Consider the following 24,120-nt stretch of genomic DNA (forward strand, 5'->3'; position numbering starts at 1 on the left):
TCGCATCTAGAAAATGTATGTGAGGTGCCGAGCATCAGAATAAACACGAGAAGAAGAAAATAAATGAAGACGAAACGCTCCACCTGAGTATCGACGGTAACACTTTAAAAACTGTAAACCTTGAACATAAAGACTTCCAAAGAAGGACATCAACTTGTTAATACTTTTTTTATTATTCTAAGACCTGTAAAAGGAAATAAATACCAGGTAGAAATTCCAGTGCTATGCTACTGTTTTTTTGAAAGTCTGAAAGTATTAAGAGTCCAGGCTGCTCAGTCAAATAAATAATAATAAGCTTCACTGTGTGGGTTGAAAGGTCGTCTCGGAGGCAGGTCGTGTCAGATTCAGTCCAGACAGAAAAGCAGAAAACTGATCAGTGCTGATACATTTAGACACGTTCACAAAGCCATGTCCTGAAAAAGTTTTTCAAGGCTTTCTTCTCCAGGATTGTGTTTATTGGTCCGTCGCTGGATTCTTCCCCGAGGATGATAAAACAACCTGGACCGCCTTTCTTTTCTTTCTTGTGTTAATAGAAGAGTTGAGGCACTGTGAAGGCAAAAATAATCCCCCTCCTAAGACGTCAGTTTTGGTTTCAGTTTTCAGTCGCTGCTCCATGTTTTTTTGTTTTATCTGGAAGTTTTTAAACCATGCTGGTCTAATTCCACCAACGTGAGTGTGTGTGTGTGTGTGTGTGTGTGTGTGTGTGTGTGTGTGTGTGTGTAGGAGTTCTCGCATCGAAACCAGCGTGTCAAGCCAGTGTTCAGTTTCATGGCGTCTGGTTAGGAGAGGATGGCAGGAACCCATCTGACCCCACAAAGATTGTCCGTGCTGGCCGAGCGCTTCCTCGCAGCTTTGCGGACGTCCTTGTAGTTGTCGTCACACAGCCTGGAAATAGCCTGAGGAGACGACATGGAAAGGGTTTTATTGCAGAGGCAACGATCACACACACAAAAAACTCGCACTCCATTAAAAATAGATATTTGCATAATTTCAGAACCTGGCTTAGAAAAGTAAAGCAAGTATTTGTAGAATTCTTCAGCAGCATATTTAAAATGAATCTCAGAGCATATATTTGTGTTTGCAGGGAAGTGGGACAGTCCTGATGAGAACTGTTTGGCTCTGCAGCCTCTTTTTAACACAAAAGATGTTTTCACATACAGTATGCACTCCTGAATTTTTCAAGAGAATTTCTGGTGTACTGCCCCAGAAATCCTCCTGACCTAGCTGCTCAGACTGCAAGAGACTCTCCCGGTCGGGCAGGAGGAGGGGGGAGGGTCTCCAGAGGCAAGACACGACGTAAAGCAACAACATGGAAGTGGCAGACGAAGCAACAGAGTCTGCTTAATGAAGCCATAATGAGAAGATTTGCCTTTATATCAATGCTATGTGTAGTTTGACTGAATGAGAATATCAACAAAAGAGTGGAGAAGAACATACTGCAGAACAGAAAACATATTAAACATATTGCAGCCGTTTAATTACATGCACAGAGATTGTACTGGTTGAGTGCATACAGTCTATGATTGTGCGACGATTGCAGGAAATAAACGTCACCTCCCCCTCCCCCTCCTATTGGCTCCAGGTGAATTCTCCTGATTATAACCTGCTGCGTTCTCACATCAGCTCACTCTGACTTTCTGCAGATAAAACACTACGGTGCTGGCTGGAGAAACTTTCTGTTCACACATGCACCTCATCCTGAAAAGCTTCAGGAGTTTTGTGCAAGTGTGAAAGAACTTCAAGAAAATATAATATATTAAGAAGACGCTTACATTTTTTTTTTAGTTTTGTTTGCTTTGCATTAATCACTTCTAAAAGTGAAGATAAACCATGATACTTTTTTTAAAGACATGTCTTTGGGGCTTCTGGCCTTTATTTTAAAGGATAGAGTTGAAAATCGGGGATGGAGAATTCTGGGAAAGCAGTCACAGGTTGGACCTGAACCTGGGCCATCCACTTTGGGGGGACTATAGACTCAACATATGGGGCGTGACTAAACCACTAGGCCGCTAGCGCCCAGCTCAACTGTGATAATCCATTTAAAAAGACAGATTCAACTGGAGTCTTGTGTGTCTGTTGAGTTGAAGGTCCACAGATTTGATGTTCAGATGAATGTTTTCATTTTCATCAACAAGGATCTTCTAAATGTTATGTCGTTTTTAATCTCTGTATTAGGTTGTGACCACATCAAATCAGTTCAAAAATAAAGAATAAAGAAGGGGGGTGGGGGGGGGGCTGGGGTTTAAGTTGCATACCCTCATGAACAGAGTCCTCGAGTGGCCAGGGTTTGATGACAACTCTCTGCACTTTGTAACACTCCATCCACTGTTCAATCCACTGAATAAAGTCCAAAAAATAAATCTTTAAAAGGAAAGAGCTGCACACATTTCTTTCAGCATCTTTTGTGATTCTACCAATTGGGCGCTGAGTTCATAAATCTGCCACCTTGGCTCCAATTTTCATCAGAAAAAAAGATTTAACAAGAGGAAGGAAGCATGACAAGAGCACTGTAAAAACAAAGGAAGGACTGTGTGAATAGTTGGCTGCACCACCTCTAGTTTTTGGGCCTTCTCCCTGCTGAGCGGCTCCAGGGGGAAGCTGAGGTTGTTGGACTCTGAGAGCGATCGCAGATCAAAGTAATACTTGGCGTAGACGCTGGACGGCACGTTGATGTTGAACTGCAGCAGCTCCAGAAACTGGCGCTCCAACTCGTTCCTGTAGGAGAGAGGAGAGAGCTGGTGATTCATGGAATCAACGTTTTCTGCACTACCTGATTTCACTGCTGACTGTCTGTAATAACGCCATCTCTTTGTGTGCAGTTTTATTCACTGCAGGCTGTAAAACGTTTTGCCCCACGAGGATAATTAAATGTACCTTGACCTTGAATAAAAATCTTCTGGACCAAAGTCCTTCAAACAGACCCAGTTCCATGTCTTTAAAATAATAAAACTCACATATCCTCCACCGTGATATCCTTGAGGATCTGGCAGTAATCAACGTTCCAGACGGCCTGATCGTCCCAGACCTTTGAGGCCAGCAGGATCGCACCCAGAACGATCCGTTTCCAGTTACCCGGGCAGATGTCGATCTCTGCGTAGGTCAGGAGCCTCTCCAGGTACACCTACACAACACAGATAAGGTACACACAAAGTAAGGCAGCCATCAGGGATAAGAAGAGTTGGAAATCTTTTTTCTGCCAAATATATAAACAAGACAAGAAAACAAGATTTGGCAAGTTTTTCATGGGCTGCAACCCACATACTCAGCTCTGCTGCTCATCCCACAAATGTATCTTCCTTACAAATGTGGCAACATTTAAAAGGAAAATAAAAAAGCTTTCTTTTATATAAATATATAAATATATATATTTAAATCAAGCATTTTCTGAGTATTTATACATCTAATTATCTCTTCTTTCTCGTTTACTCATTTTTCAACTAATTCCAAAGCACTGTGGAAGCTAACGATCCAATCACATTCATCCCAACGTTATGTCCCGCCTCCTTTCTTGTGATTGGTTCTATCCTGTTTTAATTGTAACTCATGAAGCCAAGACAGTAAGATACTCTCCAAGTTCTGTTTCATGGGGACTTTAATAATAAATTCTCAAATTTAGCGCTGATCTAATTTTCTTTTCATGCCGCATTTAATGCTGTCAGAGAGTTTACATTAACCCTTTCCTGTATGACATCCTACATTCATCACCGCTCTCTCTGTTAATAGATACACACAGACTACATGTATGGCATTTTGGGTGTACAGTCGCATCGACATTGTGCACACATCCCTGGCTTGTCTCAACAAATCAGGGTTTCAATCCCCCCCGAGGCCTGAACAGAAACTGTGTGTGTGTGTGTGTGTGTTTGTGTGTGTGTGAGGTTACAGTTATTAATAAAGATGATAAAGCGTAGGAAGTTAAAAAAAATCTTACCAGTGTGACGATGGCACACTCAGACGTGAGCTGAGCGGCGCTGAACAAAGTTCTGACGAATCTGTAGATCTGCTTCTGCTCAGGGTCGTGTTGGTCGTAGTCCAGCGGCACCTCCGACTTCTGGAAGGAAAGAGAAGAAGAAGAAGAAGAAGAAGAAGAAGAAGAAGAAGAAGAAGAAGAAGAAGAAGATGTCCTTTATTAATCCCATGAGGGGAATCTCACTTTCACACACATAAGATGAAATACACACACATGCAGAAACAGGATCCTATAGACATCCACTAATGGAGAGATGTCAGAGTTGGGGGTTTGGTGCCTTGCTCAAGGGCACATTGGCAGTGCTCAGGAAGTGACCTGGCTCATCTCTAGAAACCAGACCAATTTCCAGACTTGGTCCGCACCAGGACTTGAACCAGCAGCAACCAGCGACCCTCCCACTCCCAACCCGAGTCCCTTGAGACTGAGCTACTGCCGCCCCAAAGGGACAGAAAGAAGGAAGTAAATGAAGGGGAAGCATTAAGGAAGAAAAAACTTTATTTTCAGCCTCTACTATAAAAAAATCCATTGGAGTAAATGTGTAACAAATTTGAAAAATAAAATACAAAGTGATGGAGTCTTACTGAAAGAGGATGAAGCTTCTCGTCGAAGATATCTAACAGCATCGCTCCATCTGTGTCCCTGATGTGAAAAATAAAACAGTTTCATGGTGAGTTTAATGACATCAGTAAAATCCTAAACGTGAAAGAAGATCTAGCAGTTTAGAGATCATCAGACTAAATGTGATATGTTTTCTTATTGGCTGGAATTCTTGCGTTGTAAACCAAATATGATTACTGCTGATTTGTGTGCTTTTCTTTGTGCTGTTTTTTTTAAGAAAACATAACATGTGATTATCTTTTCAGATCACAATTCTTACTTTACCAATAAATCGATTGATTCCAGATTTGCCAGATGAATTAAACATTTATTTATTCAGCCCTTGAATCTTGCACGTGATAATTAGTGATCTTGAAGTGACGTGTTACTTTAAATTCTTTCTTTTGACTTTAAATTTGTTTGAATTTGAATACATATTCTCTGGTTGCTCGTGTTATTTTGCCCATGTCTCAATTTGATCTTTTGTTAATACTTTGAACCGAGATATTTGAGGATTTCAACATCTCAATAGTCTTGAAAACAGCCCAATTTTTTTTTGTTTTTTTTTAGGTATTTATTTAGAGACAGGACAGTGAACAGAGTCATAAATCAGGGATGACATGCGGGAAAGATGCCACAGGTTTGGATTTGAACCCAGGCCGCCCACTCCGAGGACGATAGCCTCTGTACATGGGGAGCATGCACTAACCACTAAGCTACCAGTGCCCCCAACATGTCCCCTTCTATCGTCTGTTATCATTTTAGTTTGTTTTTTTAGTTATTTTTCCTCCCTTCATGTGTTGTCTTATTTTAAAATCCCCAAATTAACAATTCACAAACCTATAACTGAATCCACTGTGTTAAACTTTATATTTTAAATTACATGTACTACTTTGTTTTACCCTTATAACATACATCAATCATTTTGTGCTTTAACAAATGAACGTTCATATGCCAGTTAAGTCTGGAGAAAAAAAAAGAAAAAAGAAAAACACTTCCTTGATTGATTGATTCATTCACTCTGCTGTTCCCTCACCTGTTTTTTATATGGTAGTAGATTGCCAATGCTACACTGTGAAAAAGAGAATAAGAACAAATGTGTTAAATATTTTTTAAACTTCAGATAAATGTAGATCATGAATCACTCACAGATATATGAGTGACAGACATTTATCATGATGTTTTTACCATTTGATGGTGTATTTGAGGTTGGGCTGGCTGACCGTGTTGTCGTCGAGGAAGATGGTGGAGCAGGAGCTGTATTTCCTCCTGGACGTGCCATGCTGCACACACACACACACACACACACACACACACACACACACACACACATTGATGTTATTAGAGTGTACATGTTTTTGTCTGACCCACATAATGCATGCTGGGTTGTCGTGCTCGGGGGGGGGGAGATTTGAGAGTTAGGGACAAGTGACCTACAATTTACATTTTCAGTCCCGTTTGTGTCATTCAGAATTCAGTAAACGCTGTATTCAAAGGCCAACTGGTTCGGACTGACAGAAATGACTAACTGGTAGATCTCAGAGCTTGAATAACATGCCAAGATAAAGAGTTAGATTCTGAAAAGGTGGCAATAAAAACAGACCAAAATGTACACTTACATTATTGATGAAAAGGCTTTTCCGTTTATCTCGCACTAAAGAAAGAAAGACGGACGTGTCAATAAATCTTGTGTCCTCTGTAGGACAGCAGCACAAAGACACACATATAAAACCCAGCAGTTATCAACCAGTAGCACATGCTGTTATCACACACACACACACACACACACACACACACACACACACACACACACACACACACACACACAGAACAAAAGCTGCTCGTGAGGGTTGGAAAGCAAGCGATTTGAGCTGGAAAAGAAGGGAAGACAAGGTGCCGTTTCACCACTAGAGGGAGACAGAGTCACAGGACTACTCACCGTTCCTGAAGGGCAACTCTGAAAAAAAAAAAGACCAACCAAAGCTTTATTGTATTTGCAGCACGGTCACTGATTCTTTAAAAAAGTAAGGACAGAAAAAAAAAGATATTTTTTTATGTATGATTTCATATAAACAACATACTCGGCTGCTCACCACTTTAATGTTAAATGCTCAAATTTGGGTTTATTTGTGTCTGCTCTCATTTTCTACAGATTTTCAGATTTTGGTTGAAATTGTCTTTAGGTCCTGACAGACATTAATAACTCATGTGCTCTGAAAAAGGAACTAAGAAACTCCATCATCTGTAGCAGATGTAAGACTGTAAAATCTTTGATCAATGTCTGCCATGAGGTACCAATCTGATGAACCAATCAGACGCCTCCCTGTTTCCCTGCTTGCTCTCTACCTCTTGCGTGCAATAGACCACACTCAAAGCATGTCACTGATGACAGAGTTTATAATGTAAATAATAATAGTGGTTGTCATGGCTTTAAGTAGGTAGTAATAGAAGACAATCTCTGCAGACACATTCAGGGTAACAAAATGTAAAAACTGTCCCAAAGTGTGCCACGTTTTGAGCTTTTATGAAAAACAATAAATACATTTTTTGTGCACATCATCAGCAATATTGTAGAAAAATGAAGAAAGAGAAAAAAATGAAAATGAAATGGAGAAGGAAACATTTGAAGAAGCACTGCAAAAAGTGTCTTTGCTAAAGAAGAGTCAGAAGCCAAAGTGTTTGTATAAATCTGGTGACTTAACACAATTTGCTCAAAGACATAACAATATGATAGGGCTTCATGTCTGGATATTTCAGTTTGTGTCTTTCAGAGTTATAAAACCAAATTAAAGCTCAGCAGCACAAAGTCATGTCACTAGACAGGCAATACATGAGGGGAGGATTGATTTGCTGCAGGTTTGTTCTCTTCAGGGGATTTGTTGATAAAAATGAAAAAAGTGGGGGGGGGGGAAGAGGGAGAATAATGTCATTTGTTCAGTTGTATCTGGACAAATATTCACCACATGGACACACAGAAAAAAGCGGTCCATAAGAGCATGCTGCACATGCTTTATTATTCAATACCTCATCTCATCTCATCTCATATCTGGGATTAAATTTGGTTCAGGAGAACCCATTCATTATTATGCAGTTTCCATCTACTTCAACATCAGAAAGCGTGCACGCTCTGCTGTTGGTTCTTGCAGCCTTTAAGAAAAACAATAAGCTTCACCGGCCGCCTCTGGGCAAACGCATAAATTAGCATCAGCTAGAAACAAAAAGGAACTCCTACATACAGCATCTGGTTATGGAAAGTATCAGAGCAGGATAATATAGAAAGAGGTTTAAAGCACTACAGTTTCTAAAGTGAAGCCAATAAGGAGGTGCATTAAACCTGCATTCTTTCTAATGGCCAGCAGGGGGCAGTTGCAGAAAGATGTCCAGTTGAATGCAATCTAAAAAAGGAGCTTATTCCTCACGAGGTCAATTTCCTCCCGTGAATTTCATTTGATTTGGTGATCTCGATAGCTAATTTTAAGTCTTCTTCAGGGCAATGTAAATTAGGGTCCAATTAAAGGAGCAATATGTAACTCCTCCCTAGAGTCGATGTGCACTCAGGTTGCCATGACGAAGACACTGAAGCTTCAGTGTTTGACCACCTCTACATCGATCTCCAAACCTTTCTGAGTTCTAACCCCTCTCCAATATTTATCTAAGTTTTACAATGTTTTTTGGTCGACCTTTTAGGTTGGATAGCATCAGTTATACCTGAACCAGTTCGCTTCGGTTGCTTCTATCGCTGCAACACCTGTTGGTTTGGCGTTTGCCTGTCAAACCGAGGGGCGTGTCTGATGATATAGTAAGGTCATCAGATGATCTATTTCAGATATCTTATCTTATCAATATGTCTTACATCTCGGACCTTTTCGAGTTCGACAATTTAGCCAGGTTCGCTTTATTTCATGGATACCCTGTGTTTTGCAAAATGTTAAGATGACAAACTGTCAATCAGGAGAAGCAAAGTTTAATGAGCCCTTATCAAACAAGACAAACATGGTAAGTACTGGTTCCAAAAAAAAACTAAAGAAAAGATGGCAACAGTCAAAATGTCAAAGTCAAGGGTTTCAAAATGGTACTTCACAAACCTAAAAAGTAATGTCACTATCATTACATCCACTTATAATAAACAGTTTATGATCTAAATCTAGTTTGGATTTTTTTTTAAATGCTTCATCATTCAATTCAAAGGTACTCACCATCGTTCTGGGATTTGCTGAGGAAGATGGTGCTCGCCCGCGGATGGTCTGATGGATTGTACTCCATATTCAACTCTGTAAAAACAAAAAAAACAAATGTCACCTTCTGAAAAACCAACGTTATGGGAGACATTCAACTTTAATCCTCACTTTACAAAAGTATAGAAACACCAGCTGTTATCTGTTTTGAGGCGACAACATGTAGGAACTTGGTTTGGTGCACTTTGGAGCCCACCAAAGGTCTCAGAGTGCAACTGCATTTGTTTACCAGCAGAGGGCGTGAAGCGTGAAGACATGAGAAGCTAAACAACCACGTCGACTTACATGGTTCGGTAATGTGACCAGATTTTGGGCAAATATGACTCTGCAAGCGTCTTCAGACCGTTGTTTGCAAACTGTTACCATGATGACTATAAACCATGACTAAATGGCTACAATTTTTTTCCTTTATCTTAAAAAACAGGGCTGCATGTGTGTTTATTGTTCCACATCCAGGCATGATTCATGTTCCTATCTAAAGCTAATCTGGACTGTATCATAGCCTGAGGGCATGAACCACTGATGCATGTGCTGCATCTAATAAAACAGGGAAGCACTCGAAATGCCCTAATCATGGGCTACATGCAAACATTTCTTTATTCCTTGTGGATTTGAGCAGCTACTGTGAAAAGAAAGAGAGTGGATAGTGTAAGAGTCTCCTTTCTCTCCCCATGAGGTGTCCGTTTCAACAGCGAGAACTAGTTTCAAACCAAAAATGCTGCAGTGTTTAAATATGCAATGTGATCGTTGCTGAAATACAATCTCAGCTCTGTTATCTTGCTGAAAAAGCAGCTGGAGCCTATTATAATCAAAAGGAGACCATCCACAGTATTTTGCACTTAAAACCTGAACATTGCATTTTGAGAAGTGAGTGTATTTTGCTGCTGGGAAATGCTGCTGGATTTTCAAAGTGTTGGGAATTGGTGAAATCAGCATTTAAAAATGCCCGGCATGCAGTCTGGGTTGTACAAAATTCAGACTCCCACAGTACGACAGCAGACTTAGATTCAGATCCAGGCTATTCGGACGCCAATAACGTAAAAAAAAAACATTAAGAAACCAAAGGTCTGTGATAATTTTTCTTGTTCCTGGCACTTATCCTCTTCTAGCGGTGAAATAAAATATAAGTACCAAACAGGAGTGATCTTACAATCCTATCAGAGAGTGAGTTTAACTAAAGCAAGGATGGAGAGATGAGGAAACGACAGTAAGTGCAAACGAACAGCTTCCGATCTCACACACAGGTGCTGACAGACATTGCACAGAAGAAGAATAATTAAGTTAATATATCACCATCAACAGCTGTTCTTGAGAGTTATAATCAGCATCAAAACCATCCTAAATGTCATCATCAAGTGTGCAGAGGGACTCTGCAGATCAAATGGAGTTTGGCGTAGTTCCACCACCGGGGAGCGACAGAGGACAAGTTAGTTAGAGACTTAGAGCCCTGTTGTGAAGGTTGGATCAGACGCCTTTCATTGGCAGGCTCTCTACAGCTGATTCCTCCCATGGCTCGGCTCCCATCTGCACTTCAATGACCCAGGACTCCTGCATGTTATTCCCCACTCTCCCCCCTGATTTCTCACTCTGTCCCCTGTCCTGTCTAAAGAATGGCAAAACCCCAAAAAATAGAAATCTTTAAACAACATGTTTACTGACCTTTAGACCTCACAAACACTAGACACACTATTACGCATGATATTTCCAGCAGAGCCTGGTTGATAGTGAACAAATTAAACTTCTTGTACAGTCTTGTTTTTAAAGTTTAAACCCTTGTGTTTCCTTTTTTTTGCTTCTCAGGCACAGTGTATAGAATGATGGATGAATATGTGCACAGTGTGATTGTGTACACAGCCTATTGTTAGTAAAGCGTTATAAAATACATTCTTGAAGCTGAGAAAATAGAGCATGTTAAAGAAGGCACCGCTGAAACATCTTTGTGCTCTACTTCACTGCTAAACCCAATTACATGAGCCTTCTCACAGACTTTGGCCTTGCAAACTGTTTGTTTACTTGCTCAACTAATTTTAACCCAAATGCCACTTCCGCTGGCAGCTGGACGATTGGCAAAAATACTCTTGACACGGTTTCTCCCTCTGACATTTTCAGAAACACATCTGATTATTTCTGGTTGAAGGCCTCTGCAGGCGAGCAGGCTGAGAGGACTGAGCTTGGATTAGCCTTGTGTCGGTTTAGCACCTTATGCAACAGTAATCAGGGGTGTCGCTGTATCCGGCCAATTTCAACACGTTTGCATATCGGAGCTTTACCAGATGCTAAGCTGGTGTTCATTGTGAGAGCACATCAGTGCTGCGGGACTGAGAGAGTAAAGCAAGACAGATTTTAAAATAACAGCTGATTAAAATATTATTGTGTTACATTCTGTGAATGTAAATTTAAGTTAGAATCGCTTAATTCAGGGATGTAGTGCATTTATTTATTAACATCTTAGTTTGAAATTTTACAACGTATCTTTGCACTATTCTGCTACAGATGTTTGGAAGTAATACTCAGTGCCAATCCAGATTCATACTTTGCTCAAAATGTCACATATTCTGCAAAATACACTTCACTGTGTTGTTCTAACACTAATATGTGTCCCTAGTCTGTCTTCAAACCCCCCAATTAAGTCCATCCTCTCCGTCTTTTGCCTGCTCTACTTTTCAGAAAATGTGTGCTCACACAGGCCGTTTGGAGATTTTCCCTTTGTGACATCACAAAGGGCAGTAACCCCTCCCCCAGGTGGGTGACACTCCCACAGCTAGGTGTTTGTTCTGTCCATAGTCTCACTTTCCAGTGCAAACAATTAGGCATTAAGCGAGAAAGCCCCAAAGCCCCTTCCAGAGAGGAAGGGGCTCATTTGCATTTAAAGGTACAGACACAGAAACAGCTTGTTCTGAGCAGGGCTGAAATAGAGGGGTTTATAGACATGATCAAATACAGGATCAGAGTGGATTTAGAACAAGAAACTTTACAGACATGTTTCGGGGAGCTCTGGGGCATTTATCTAAAGAGGATAATAATGTGCCCTTTAATGTATTTCTATGCCTTACATAAAGCAGCTCTTGTGTTTGAAACATTATAATGCAAAGATAAATTTGCGCTGAGTCGCATAAAACATTTTTTGGTTTACCAAATGTATTTTACATTTCTGAATAAATCTGACAGGTCCCGACCTACTGGGCCTGTACCTCCTGGAAATCCCAGAGTGCACAGCAGCTGGTGTCCAGTGTTGATATGTGATATTCACCACCTCAAGTTAACTTTAAAGAAGACTCGCGGTCGGCACCTGCACAGTGAAACAGTAGAAGCTCGGCTAACCTATTAGCTGGCAAAGCAACCTGTCTGTCTCACTGCTTTTACATAATGAATCAACAACAGACGCACCCTGCTCTCAATGGGTGAAACCACAACTGCACTGTAGTGTTTTTTAACGTTGGATTTGTTGATTATGTCAACAATTCCTCCCTGCTGATTTTGATCAAGATGATCCTGAGGTCTTTGTTTCAATGTGTTAGTCGAATAAAAACACAAGAGCAGCACAGAAATGTTGCTGATGGACAAGTGTGAACATTTGCACTTTGTGGTTTGGGTTCTGCGTCTGCTTCTGCTTCTTTCAAGCATCTTGCTGTGTCAGTGACTCAGAGTAAAACTGCAGTGCATCCTTTAATGTGGCCCTGTCAGCAACACAGTGCTGCTATCTGTTACCACAATCTGCCTTTGTTATGAGGAGACGTCACTCCTTTCTCTTTTCCCCGTTTCTTTGAGGTCTGGTCCCTTAGGTTTGTGTTAGCAGCTTTTCTGATAATGATCATTTTACAGCGGCATCAACATTTTCCTTTTATCCCTCAACTGGTCAGATTGAAAAGAAACCTCCAGGTCTTAACACGTTTCTCAGGTTCCACAACAAAAAGGGTGACTTTCAAGCCCTCATACTGGGACCATGGCTTGCTGCATTACTGCACCTTTACCCAAGTATACAAGTATCACTGGCATGATAATAAGTGGGGCCTGCCCTTAGAAATGGCTGGGCCCCTGAAAAACCCAGTAAATGGGCCCTCCCACACAGATATGATTTAACTCAACTTAAGCACATTCGATCAGTATACTGTTAGCACTAGCCTCCTGGCTAACATTAGCTCCCCCTGCCTCGCTCCCATCAGCCTTTGGAGCTGACTCAAATAAGTTTGTTTCCAGTGGGATGCCCCTTGTCCAACATATTGACATGACTTCTCTGTAATCACAAGATGACATACAGTAACTGATCCTAGATCAGATCATCATGCACTCATTACATCCATCAACCTGTCATCCAATCACAGCCCCATCAGATAGTACATACAGCATCAAAACCTCTGAAATAAGGTTTGTTCATGGATGGTGTTGATGCAAGTGTGGATACAAATATGGATAAACCGGCAAAGACTTTGCAGATACAAAAAGGACGCAACAAAGACGTGGGTTGGGATTTTCATATCAGCCAATAAATGTTTTGTTTGTGTGTCCGCCACTCTTCAGGCTCCCTGTAATCTATCATGTCGTAAACCTCAACTTGAACCCTTCAGCACAGTTTTCACTAAGCCTTTGAGTAAGATAGATCGATCAAATAATCAAAACATTTCTTCTTTTCATTAAAAAACTCTTAACGCTGTGGGATAATTTCCAGGGCAGCTCTTGTTCTTGGGTTAAATCTACAATGTGCACTGATGTGATATGATCCCAGTGTTATTGTTGGAGGCTGTGTGGAAGAGTGAACACTGACTGGCTCCCATGCAGTCACTGAACATGTCCACTGTTCAGTCATGCTTTTATTAATCTTTGACCATTTAAACTGACCTGTAACATATTTCTACCACACTGTGAGTGTACACTGGGCTAAAGGATGTGACATAAACCTGACACTTGGAACATGAATGCATCATATTGTGTTTCTAATGTTGGGTGACATCTACTATACAAGACGATCTTGATGAATTACAAACTGAGCGATTTATCATCCAGTACTCCTGCAAGTGTCTCAAATATGTTCCTTCTTCATTATCACATCAGCCGTCAAACAACAGGAGGATGTTACCCTAACCCCCTTATACTGTTTCAGCACACACACACACACACACACACACACACACACACACACACACACACACACACACACACACACACACACACACACACAACACTGTCCAAAGGCCGGTGTGTGTAACCGACCCAGCTTAAACAAACAAAACTGACCTGCCCACTCTTTCAGGGGAGGGAGAGTTCCCTGTGAACATTAACCATGATCACTGTACCTCACCATTAAGACTACTACGACAACACTGCTGTTTACCAGAACACGTGCAACAAACCACACACTCTGCTTTCAATGAAAAGAAACCAGAGTAAACGTTATTGTCCAGCTGAAGGGTCGTCTTTGTTTGCATGAAACCAGTGTGCGCCGCAAGGCTGTACTACAAACGTATTCGTACTTTTATGTGTACATACAGGAAAAGAAAATAACTTATTTACATATTTGACTGTTATTTAATGTCTGCTTTTTTGATAATTTTCTTCATTCTAAACATTGCTAAAAAACAAATTGATTAATCTAGGGGTATTCTTTAAATCTTTCTTTGGGTTAACATGTATGTATGGGAGGGGGGCGTCTGTTTAGTGGTTTAATTTGTAACAAATGTTTCATGTACGTCTTTGTAACCTGCTACTGGATGCTTTGAATTTCCCTCTGCATCAATAAAGTATCTATCTATCTATTTTGTTGGCCACGAGGACAGGAGTAATAAGAAGCTTCTTCTTTCAGTAAGATTTTGTCATAAGCATTTAGTACAGAAACCTTAAAGTTGAACCTTTTACACTGACTCTCTTTAAAAAAAATATATATAAGCTTAAGTGTTACAACGCTGGATGCCCAAACTGAACGTGGGCAAAGTTTCACATCATGAGGTTATCATATGTTTGAGTGTTCCCAGGATGAGTCTGCAGATGGTGATAAACCGCTTTTTCTGCAAAACCACACGATTATTTCCCCGATATGAAAACAAGGATTTCAGGAGATCGGGGGCGACCCATGTGCGGAGGCTATAGTCCCCCAAGGGGGCAGCTCAGGTTTGAATCCGACCTGTGGCTCCTTTCCCGCATGTCATGCCCCCACTCTCTCAGGGAGAGCTCTGATTCTATCCACTGTCCTATCTCTCCAATAAAGGCACAAAAAGATAACAAATCAATCTTTTTTTTAAAAAAACATATACGTCAGTGCTGACCTCTTGTTTCATTCAGGTCTTCTTAAGAGTACAAGTTTTTTGAAGAAACCCCTTCAGGCCCCTGATTGCTGCCTCCAACATGTAAGACTTTCATGTTGCAGGCATGAAATATAAACATCAGATACAAAATCACATGAATGACCAAAAAAGAAGAGCATTATGAGTCCATACATACAAATCTAAGTATGATATTTTAGAGATTATTTCCCATATTGCATTGCAGATAATGGCCAGGTCAGATGGTGCATCATCAGAAGTGTCAGTCTGAATGAGGATTTGGTTTTGTAATCTGAACTGACGCCCTCCTGTCACATCTCGTCCTCAATAATGTAAATCAGATTGTCTTTTAAGTGTTTTTCTTTCTTCTTAGCTCAAAGCCGACGTGCCTTTGTGAAGTGGTAATTAGTGAGAGGAGGAGGTGTTTGTTTGTGTGTGCTGGGGAGCAAATTACTCTCTCATTGCTAGTCAATAAATCAAACAAGGACCCTCTCTCCTGTGAATACACCGAGCCTGAAAGGAATTATTTATCTCCTGCAAAAGGAAAAGAACAAAATAATGGTCTGTTTTCTGATTTCTTTACAAAAAATCTTTTTAGCGCTATTTTTCCAGAAATGCCCGTTAAATAGAGCGATTTCCCATCATCACCACGTTGAGCTGAGCCACTCATCGGCCTCTGGTGAAACACATGCATGCTGCTGCTGCTTTAAAAATAGCACTGAGGCTTGATGTGTTGCTTGAAAGAATTGGCTATATTGTGCTACTTCAGCATAACTGTGCTACAGTACTTTAATCCCCCCTGGACCAAACTTCAGGATTGCAGACATGGCCGAGAAAGCCCCACAGTTTGAAACAGGAATGAGATTTGTTATCTTCCTTTGTTTGGTTTTAAAGCAACAATATGTAACTTTTCCACCTTAAAATAGTAGTTTTTTTTAGAGTCAATCTAATAGTACAACAACTTCCAACATGCAGAGTAGTGTCTCTCCCATGTCTGAAGATCGCCCTGGTCGCCTGCTTATCGCACTAAGTAAGTTTGACAGCGGGCCCAAGTTCTCTCCCGAGAAGTGTGTACTGATTTTTGGCTCTAACCAGTTTCCCAGTCTCAGTATTATTTGATACAATGTCTGAGGTCCTAAACCTCTATCCTGGATGTACTACTCTATGTCCAATGTTCTACCAACAAAAATGCCTCCAATGCCTCCGACTGAAGCACCACACCCCTCACTCACCTACCTGATGGAGAGCTTAAAGGCTTAATATGCGATTTTTCACACGACAATGCAGCGTGAGTTGTTTTGGTTTCATGCTGGTGCTCAAGGGCGACATCTGCTGGATCAAAAAAAAATCACAAATAAAGCCTTTAACGTCTGTTCTTCTGTTTTCCAGAATTAGCATCTGGTACCAGGAAGGGGTCAAACCATTCTCAACAGAAGGTATAGTGTCCATAACCCAAAATCAGTGTTCAAGCAATCCAAACAGTTGTCAAAAAAAAGCAAAACCAAACATAGAAAAGTGTGATTTGCATTACGTGGAGCCTTCAAAGATACACTGCCTGTGCCTTTTTTTTTTTTTTTCAAAACAAGCCAACATCCTGCCAGGTAGAAGTTCAATCAGTCAATCAATTCTTATTCATACAGTCCCACACTTTTGTTTCTGATATTCAGAATTTGACTTTTTCCCAAACCTCAACCTAATCCAGATCAGGGTTCTCAAAACAGACACACTTTTGCTCTCCAACATTTGGGAAACTTTTTTTTAACTTTCCATTCACCCAAACTGAATCTTAGAGAATCAGCTGATGCATGATGCTTCACACTAACAGTCATCTTAAGAGAGGAACACAGCGAGCTTTGTCAAAACGAGGCAGATCATATGACGGCTTTGTTTCTCTCTCTCTCACTGTCCATGAACTTTCACCTCCAGGGAGGGGAGACAGTTCTGTTGCTATCTCTACACACAGCATCATGCTTTAACAACAGCTAACTTTATATGTCAAAATGTCAACATTTAAGTGCATTTATCCTTCAATGACTCACTTTAATCACTCATAAATAGGGACACCATCACTTTAAAAACAAGAATAACTCATATTTATTTTCTCTGTGTTGTGAGTCCATTCATTTGAAGACTCATAAGTTTACAACCTTCACTGTTACACTTTGAGGGGCTACCACACAGTTTACAATTTGACCTCAAATTGGTATCAGTGTGATGAAGTTACATAAGTTACAAAACGAGCATGATGTAGTATTAACAAGGACTTGTAATTTGCAATCAAGACCAAAACTAATTTAAAATGTTTATTGAGGCCTTTTTCTGACTCCTTTTTTTGCAACAACAGACATCCCTCGCACAATTTCAGAGAGAGTGGGTTTTAAACACTTCCCTATAGGCTTCATTATTTAAGTTAATTTCTTATGTAAACTTTATAAAAATGTACAGAGATGAGCTACTTTACATGTTTGTCAGCAATACATAAAGTTATTTCTCAGTGTGTTTTCTCACATAATGGGGTGACAGCCATAATCCTCCTGTAGTCTGCACCACATCCCAAACCTTGAGCACACCTGTGTGGCCTGACTCCACACCTTTCACACAATCTAATGGTACTGCATCATTCTAACTTCAGTATTTCAATGTCTTTCTTACCTATAGAAGCCAGCCAATTCATTCAGGAAACAGCTGATGTCTTTGAAAGCAGCACGTCACGCTCTGAATTGAGGCGTTAATACTTGGCAGTCACTTGTCCCTGGTGGTTTCTCCTATCTGCTCTGACACAGGCTCACAGCTGCCCCTCTGGGCTTGGGCTTTTTATTTTTATTTTTTGATGGTAGAGATCGTAATGAAGTCCGCTAATCTCCAACGGCACTGTCTGCGAACTCATAATAGAGAAAACACATTAGACACGCTCCCGTTTCAATCACTGCACTGCGGAGACAGACGGCGTCTCAGCAGGAGTCGACTCTATCCCCGCCAAGAAGCGCCGGTCGTCTGTCAGTCATCTGCCTTTAGGTCATTTATTCATCTATATCATGGAGGCGTTTGGCTCGACACTCCAGCAATTTGTGGACCCTATTCAAGAAATAATCCAAAATATTTTCCACTCTGCTGTGCTTTGGTGGGAATACAACAACACCTCCTTCAAGTAGAGTTCGACTGATAGAGCTGTTTGGCAGGGGTCTCCACCATCCCAGAAATGTCACCTCATTGTCTTTGTTTTCCAATATGCATTAGTACCAAAACTTTATTTTTCAAATCCGAAGATAACAATACTTTAAGCACTTTTTGCAGCAGATATTGGTTGCCAATAAAGCAGTTAAAATATCTAATAATAGAAACAGAAAAGTTCTTCATTAATTCCAGATTAAAGTACCTCTAAATCAGCTGCCACATTGGTTATCGGTCAATTTCCTCCTCTCTCCAATCGGCCTCAAATTTACAAAATCAATCTGGCTGTACTTCCAGGGATACCGTCACCTTTATATACATATAAACACCCACTGAGCACTACAGTTAATAGTTATCACCAGTGTAGCATGCACATGGCATAAACTCTGCAAGTTTACAAGAGGAAATGACATCACTGATCAATGAAAGGGTGATTTCAATTAAAGGGAAACACTCTGACGGGGAATAGCTTGTTAAGTCTGAGAGCGCTCCTACACCAAAGTGCATCACCAGCAAGAGTCCTTGTAAGCCATGTCCACTTGTTATTTTCACTAGAGACAGTAAGATAGAGATCTTTCACTCTTTCTTCTATTTCTACCAATTAAAGTGCGACTGAAAAATGCAGCTGTTTGCGTTCACACTTGCAGCTCAATCCGAAAAATGTCAGCAGTTTTTTTAAGGAGTTTTGTGCAAGTGTGAAAAAGGCTAAACTCTGCACAGATCAGTTGAAGCTTTTTCCACATGTGGTTCAACAAAATATTGTAAAACCTACTTTGTTGAAGCTTATGGAACACTACAAAGAGTAAAATCAAATGTTCGCTCCATAGACTCTGGACATAGCCTGCTTTGTTTGGTAATTGAAGTCAATGCACAGGTGCCTTAAACCTGCTGTCTTTCTAATGGCCAAAACTCGGCAACTCCAGGTGCTTCAAAATAAGGGATTGTGTAGAAGTGAATGACAAAAACGACCATTCTCTCTCTGCGATTTGCAAAATCAGTAAACAGAGAGAAAGTAAGAGCATTTTAGGCCAAAATATACAAAGCAGGGTATGCTTTATGATTCGCTAGCTTTTGATGGACAAGATGCTACTATCTTGATCTGACAGCTGTGCCCTAAAAGCTTCCTTTGAAAGGACCCAGCTTTTCGCAGCCTGTGTGGTCCGCTCAGGGTTAACTTCCTGCGGACTTCATTAGAAATCCCCTGTTTGTCATAAGTTGTTCCCGCTCTTACATATCATTGCTAAGCGCCAATCCAGTCAATTAGCAGCCATGACAGCTGCACCAGAGCTAGCTTACATAACCGATGTCATGTAACTTAACCATTTTAAAGATGATATGACGTTTAAAGGAGCCTTTCTTTTTTTAACATTTGTATAAGCAGCTTTTTCAGCTGAGTTCAAATAAATTGCTAACATTAAGAAGTGTAATTGTTAGTTGCTAGAAGGTCCGATATGTTGTGCCAAGGATGCACAGGACGGATTCTTCGTAGGCCGGGAGGCAACCTTCAGGAAGAGGCTGGATTACTATAGCTCTTCAAACGTGCCCCTTGAAGGATGCAGCCCCTCAATTGGACACAGCTACAGGCGTATTAATTCATATCCACTATCCAGTACCACCCTCTCTTTCTAATATGGTCACTTCTGGCTCAAAATAAAATGAAATAAAAGATGGTGATGTGCAAAATGGCAAACTCAAGGCTCCAAGAGGTCAGTCCCAGACCTGACAACACGGTGGCTCTTAAATACAGTTTGTGCGTTTAATTGTTCAAGATAGCAAACCAGAGGATCATCATCAGCTATCTGACTACAATCTGAGCAATGTTTTGTCTCCTCTTTGGTTCAGGCTGTAATGCTGTCAAATAAGAAGAAGAGTAATAAAAGTGACGTTTCTTTCAACTACAGCAGAATAAATAGATCAGAAGATGTTTTGTTTTCCTTTTCAGCCAATCAATGCATTTTTAAATCTAGTCACAGTGCATATTTATTTATGTACCAACACTTCTGAAAAAATGGTTTGACAACTGATGTTGCAACTCAGTGACGTGGACTTACACTGCATCCATGCAATGAAAATATCTGCGTCCGTACAGTCAAGAAAAAAACATTGTGATAGAGTCAAAAAAGTGTGGGATGTCATAGCTAAAAAAAAAAAAAAAAAAAGTAGGGTCCTATAGTTATATTTCTGATGACATATAACCAAATGTCATGATGCTGGCCTGTGAAAGAGTTCAAGCGATATCTGGAATTAGATAAAAAGGGGTCTTATAGTTTCTGAGATAAATCCACTTATTTGTGATGGTTTGGCTGCTGGCTGCGAAATAGACAGCCCATTTAGGAGACACTTTGCGGTGTGAATGGGTCAATTGTAATGCATATTAGCATGTGTCAGTGGAGGGGGGAGCTGGGTTCCATAGTTGCAGTTTCTTTCATGCACAGGCTGAAAACAAAGAGCAGCACAAAGGAGTCTGCCCTCATGAACAGGATGTTGTCTGCAGCTCCATCTCTCTGTCTCTATGTTAGGACACATGGGAGTGAACATGCACACATGACTCCTGCCATGTGCCTGCCTGTCCTCATGGCCGTTAAAATTACATTTCTGCCAATCACTCAATATTACAGGCAGACGAGTGTGAACAGCGGGCAGCAGCAGGATATATGAGAGGGGAGCCGTTTTTTATGAAGACCACTGAAGAGGTCAAGGGGTGATCAAACAAGATTAAAGAAACTGCTTTTAGATCATATATTGATGGACTTCATTAAGCCTGCTGGGTATTAGATTTTCTGAGCCTGATATAGAGTCACAGCCATACGTTTTATTTTTACTCCGCTCTCCAGGGATGTTGAGAGAATTTCTCCAGATCTCGAGAAAAAAGACAGCGTTGTTATCCGAAATAAAGAGAATTAATAAGTTGTGACCTGAAGAAGACAACCAAAATGTATACTTAGGGAAGAGCTTATACAACCTGGCAGACAATACAGAGTACACCCCCCTCCCCAATGCAAAGTGAGCCCTCTTAAATACCTGTTGGTGCCCACCTACATCAGAAATTTGAATAAGGTTTCTTAAGTTTTTACGGGTTGTGCAATAGTGTCATGGGGTTTTATTTTTTGCGTATCTTTTTTTGTCTTTCTCTCTTCACTTATGTTCTTTTTAATGTAAATACTGTGAAAACTACCTCATGTTTACTTCAGCATCTTTGCACTATTATCTTATATCATCCTATTTCGCCTTGTACATATTAGTCTTTGCTTATTTGTTTATTTTTGTGTTTATTGTTGATATTTAATGTTACACCTTTGTACAAAGAGAGCACAGTTTAGCAAAGTCAAATTCCTTGTGTGTTTAAGCATACCTGGCCAATAAAGCTGACTCTGATGTTCTTGTGCGGTATCAGTCATATGCATCATATGGTTAGTGGCTTTCATCAGTATGTGCTGCTCTGTTAACCAGTTGATATTTGTTTGTTTCTATAGTTCTTACTTATTGAGTCTACTGTGGAGTGAGATATATGTATGCAACACTAGGAGTACAATAAAGTGTATCGTGTTGTATTGTATCATATCGTGTCTTGATGTATAAATGCAGTGCCTTAGAAATGGCAAGATAGAGGCTTAGACTGATAACCGTAATAAAACATATATATGTATATAAAAATGTAATATTTAATCAATGTAGTGTATGTAACTGTTCCCCAAATCAGATATAAAGACAATAAATATCATCGTTCAACTGTTTTTGATATTTGATATTATGATGTCAATTTTACTTTAATATGGTTTAAAGAACATTTTCTACTGCGAAGTGTTTTATTGTCAATTTGTGACATTATAAAAACCATTAAGAAGCCATACTGCATCACTACCAACCACTTCAATGTTCCTGTGTTGTAGTGTAACAAGAAAAATGTGTCAGAGGTGTTTCAACATAGTGATTGATAGATTCCTTTCCTCTCTATTTTATTTCAACACTATTGCATTAAGTGGTGTTTACAATTCTGTAATAACTTTCCTTAAACTTTATCACTGGATTTTATCTCTGAGTTTCATCAGAGGTGAGATGTTGACAGCCAAAACACTGATATTTGTATTATTTTTTTTTACCGTCGACGTTCTCCCTGTCGCTGATGTGCTGCAGGTTACATCCCGTCTCCTCCCTGCTCAGATCCGACTCCTGGTGGTACGACTCCAGCCTGGAGTGAGCATTTCTGCGGAGCTTGGGGCTGGCAGACACGCAGCAGGAGGTCGTGCTCCCCATCTCTTTTTTTTTTTACTCCGTATCGACCCCACAGGTTCAATAATCCGTGAATGAACGAGTTTTTTGTTTTTTTTTGACGATGGGTCACCAACCCCGCACGCACCCGAGGCGAGCCCGGTCACCACAGAGCAGCGCAGCGCAAAGGGTGCATCCGAACAGCAGCGCCCATGGGTCCTCCTGTCAATCGTTATAGAGATCCACGGAGACGAGGCTGTCACACAGAGGATGAATATATGTCACATCCAGCAGCAAGTACCGGATGTATGTTACATGATGCAGAGTAAAATGAGGACGCGTCCTGCTCCGGGGCAGGAGGAGAGGAGAGGAGAGGAGAGAGGGGCGCACACGGTGCTGCCTCTGTGGTCGGTGTTGTGGCTGCTGCTGTCAGGGCGATAGACCGACAGGGAGGGCTGCAAACCCGAGAGAAAGGTTCCGGTTCAAGTGGGAGGTTACCAACAACAGATCAGGGAAGATAGGCTACACAAGAGAAAGCCTTATCAGCATTTAATCACAAAAGCATCTCTCTCCTGTAATGACCTATTTGTGTTGTGTGTTTCTTTCCCAATTAATAATAAACGAGTCTAAATATGTTTTTTTTTTATAGATTGGTAAAAGTTAGGGCAGCATGTTGCCCATTTGTTTGACCAAAAATATTCTGCCCTTAAAGATTCAGTGAAGTAATCTACAATATTGCTATTTGATGACAAGCAATGGTGCTACATGTTCATTTATTGTAATAATTAAATTATTTATAAGAAAATTGAAGGTCTTTATTTTTTATAGCTCATATGCCTACAAGAAAATATCCGCAAAGTGCTTTAAGATAAATAGTCTACATGCTTAATGTGCTTGACTTAAAATAGAATATTTAACTAAATATTGAGTGCCAATAATAGGTCGAGAAAAATACAATTCATTTATCTGCAAAACTCAATCACTTTATTGGGAAATGTTCCCCTATCCGTTTTTAATTGATTTAACAGATGCTGTAGGTGTGAAATACATCTTATTGGTCAGTTTTTGGTGGGTGGAGTCAAAGAAGGACTAAAGAACAAAGTAAAGACTTTCTCTCAGTCAGTGAAAACACTGTAGATTTCATTGATTGATTGATTGGTTTGTCAATTCGTTCTTCTAAAGCGTTAATATAGTCGTCCAAATCTGCAGTTAACAAAAAACAAAATAAATAGAGACACATCCTCTGGTATCAGATTTATAAAACCATGCATCCACACTATGGACTATTTTTTGGAACAGATGGAGAATTTGGGTCTTTAATGTAAGGACATTGCATTAGTGCACAAAAAGGAATCAAGACTTAAAAAATGTTTATTCTACTTAAAATCCACCCAATAACCCAATTTCATTTGTAAAGTAAAAAAAAAACATTTTAGAGAAATGTTTCTAAGCATTTCATAATTAAAATAGTGACATCTGCTGGTGTGGTTATGTATTTTGTAAGACCTGTGATGTTAGAAAGTAAAACAATGGAACCAAATTGGACCTCGTGATTTTTGGAAACATTGTCAAATGTCATCAATTTATATTTGATGAGAAATTTGGGTTGCCTTAAAATGTTAAATTACCTGAACTTAAAAAAGATAAGTTGAGATACATTTGTGATTATTCCAAAGAAATAAAA

General features: G+C 40.2%; 1 protein-coding gene across 3 annotated transcripts; it reads right to left on the minus strand.

Moving 5' to 3' along the window:
* Nucleotides 1-149: 149 nt before the first annotated feature.
* LOC109999057 (cyclin-Y) lies at nt 150-23,059 on the minus strand. 3 transcript variants are annotated; one of them, XM_065953617.1, is made up of 11 exons: nt 22,328-23,059; nt 8,764-8,838; nt 6,507-6,524; nt 6,187-6,221; nt 5,756-5,850; nt 5,604-5,639; nt 4,552-4,609; nt 3,932-4,048; nt 2,955-3,121; nt 2,553-2,715; nt 150-896 (listed from the first exon to the last, which is right to left on the minus strand). In XM_065953617.1, exons 1-11 carry the CDS (start codon nt 22,479-22,481, stop codon nt 780-782), a joined length of 1,035 nt encoding a protein of 344 aa, XP_065809689.1. In that variant the 5' UTR covers nt 22,482-23,059; the 3' UTR covers nt 150-779. The 3 variants fall into 3 exon arrangements, with proteins under 3 accessions (XP_065809689.1, XP_020509622.1, XP_020509623.1); XM_020653966.3 differs by having other exon boundaries at nt 3,932-4,051; nt 22,328-23,053; XM_020653967.3 differs by lacking the exon at nt 6,507-6,524 and having other exon boundaries at nt 3,932-4,051; nt 22,328-23,054.
* Nucleotides 23,060-24,120: the final 1,061 nt, after the last annotated feature.

This window comes from Labrus bergylta, chromosome 4, assembly GCF_963930695.1.
Source record: "Labrus bergylta chromosome 4, fLabBer1.1, whole genome shotgun sequence".
Classification (NCBI taxonomy): domain Eukaryota; kingdom Metazoa; phylum Chordata; class Actinopteri; order Labriformes; family Labridae; genus Labrus; species Labrus bergylta.